This window comes from Hyla sarda, unplaced genomic scaffold (genome assembly GCF_029499605.1).
Source record: "Hyla sarda isolate aHylSar1 unplaced genomic scaffold, aHylSar1.hap1 scaffold_2405, whole genome shotgun sequence".
In the NCBI taxonomy this organism is placed as follows: domain Eukaryota; kingdom Metazoa; phylum Chordata; class Amphibia; order Anura; family Hylidae; genus Hyla; species Hyla sarda.
This window is the reverse complement of record NW_026609091.1, coordinates 3,437-5,000: the sequence shown is the minus strand read 5'-3', so window position 1 is coordinate 5,000 and position 1,564 is coordinate 3,437. Positions and strand designations below refer to the sequence as shown.

The window sequence follows — 1,564 nt, the reverse complement described above, 5'->3', positions numbered from 1 at the left end:
CACCACTCTACAGCAGCCTCCGCCATGCTCCACCACTCTACAGCAGCCTCCGCCGTGCTCCACTACTCTACTAAAAGTTATAGGTAAATCTATCTATAAGTTGAGCTATGGTAAACAGATATGTCTTTCAGGAGCCCAGAAAAGCTAGGTGACAATTTCTCACCTAGCTTTTCCATACTCCTGAATGGCATATCTGCTTATAATAGCTCAGCTATTATAGACACATTTGCCTAGAAGTTATAGACTGTCACGGTTCGGCAGGCTGGAGGTGGATCCTCTGTGTCAGAGAGGGTTTGGCGAGGACTGTGTCGGTGGACCGGTTCTAAGTAGCTACTGGTTTTCACCAGAGCCCGCCGCAAAGCGGGATGGTCTTGCAGCGGCGGTAGCAACCAGGTCGTATCCACCGGCAACGGCTCAACCTCTCTGACTGCTGAGATAGGCATGGTACAAGGGATAAGGCAAGAGCAAGGTCGGACGTAGCAGAAGGTCAGGGCAGGCAGCAAGGATCGTAGTCAGGGGCAACGGCAGGAGGTCTGGAACACAGGCTAGGAACACACAAGGGAACGCTTTCACTAGGCACAAGGGCAACAAGATCCGGCAAGGGAGTGCAGGGGAAGTGAGGTATAAGTAGGGAGTGCACAGGTGGAAACTAATCAAGCTAATTGGGCCAGACACCAATCATTGGTGCACTGGCCCTTTAAGTCTCAGAGAGCTGGCGCGCGCGCGCCCTAGAGAGCGGAGCCGCGCGCGCCAGCACATGACAGCAGGGGACCGGGACGGGTAAGTGACTTGGGATGCGATTCGCGAGCGGGCGCGTCCCGCTGTGCGAATCGCATCCCCGACGGCCATGACAGTGCAGCGCTCCCGGTCAGCAGGACTGACCGGGGCGCTGCAGGGAGAGAGACGCCGTGAGCGCTCCGGGGAGGAGCGGGGACCCGGAGCGCTCGGCGTAACAGTACCCCCCCCTTGGGTCTCCCCCTCTTCTTGGAGCCTGAGAACCTGAGGACAAGACTTTTGTCCAGGATGTTGTCCTCAGGTTCCCAAGATCTCTCCTCTGAGCACTCGACTACAAAGGGTCCAAGATAACGTGGTCCGAGATAAAAACTGGGGACACGGAAGCCGATATACTTGGCGGAGAGCCACACAAAAACAGGAGGAGCTCTTCTCTTTTTTCCGGCAAGCTTCTTCACCCGGGATGAGGCCAGCATGAGGAATTTCAGAGTCTTTTTCCAGATGGTGGCGAAGCCCCGGGAAACCACATCAACAGCGGGCACACAAGAAGGCGTGGGGGTGGGGAGGGAGGGAAGAGGGTCAAGCCCGGCACGGGGCAGAGTGTCAACAGGACGGGAGCCGTGAGGAGGAGACACAGCATAGTCCAGACAGGCCTTGGGGAGGCCAGGTAAAGGGGGAGACACAGAGGCTTGACTGACGGGACTGGGAGCAGACGTGAGGCACTTTCTGTGGCAAGAAGCACCCCAGCTCCCGATCTCCCCGATGGTCCAGACAAGGGCAGGAGATGGGGGTTGGAGCCATGGCAGACCGAGGAGGACTTCAGAGGAGCATT

At 57.2% G+C, this 1,564-nt stretch overlaps 1 protein-coding gene across 1 annotated transcript in view; it reads left to right on the top strand.

Moving 5' to 3' along the window:
- LOC130322951 (adhesive plaque matrix protein-like) overlaps positions 1–74 on the top strand; it is a 3,598-nt gene extending 3,524 nt beyond the window's left edge. Inside the window, exon 2 of the mRNA XM_056553121.1 lies at positions 1–74. This exon is cut by the window's left edge and continues 1,427 nt beyond it. Within this exon, the coding sequence (XP_056409096.1) occupies positions 1–74 (74 nt within the window).
- The last annotated feature ends 1,490 nt before the right edge of the window (positions 75–1,564 follow it).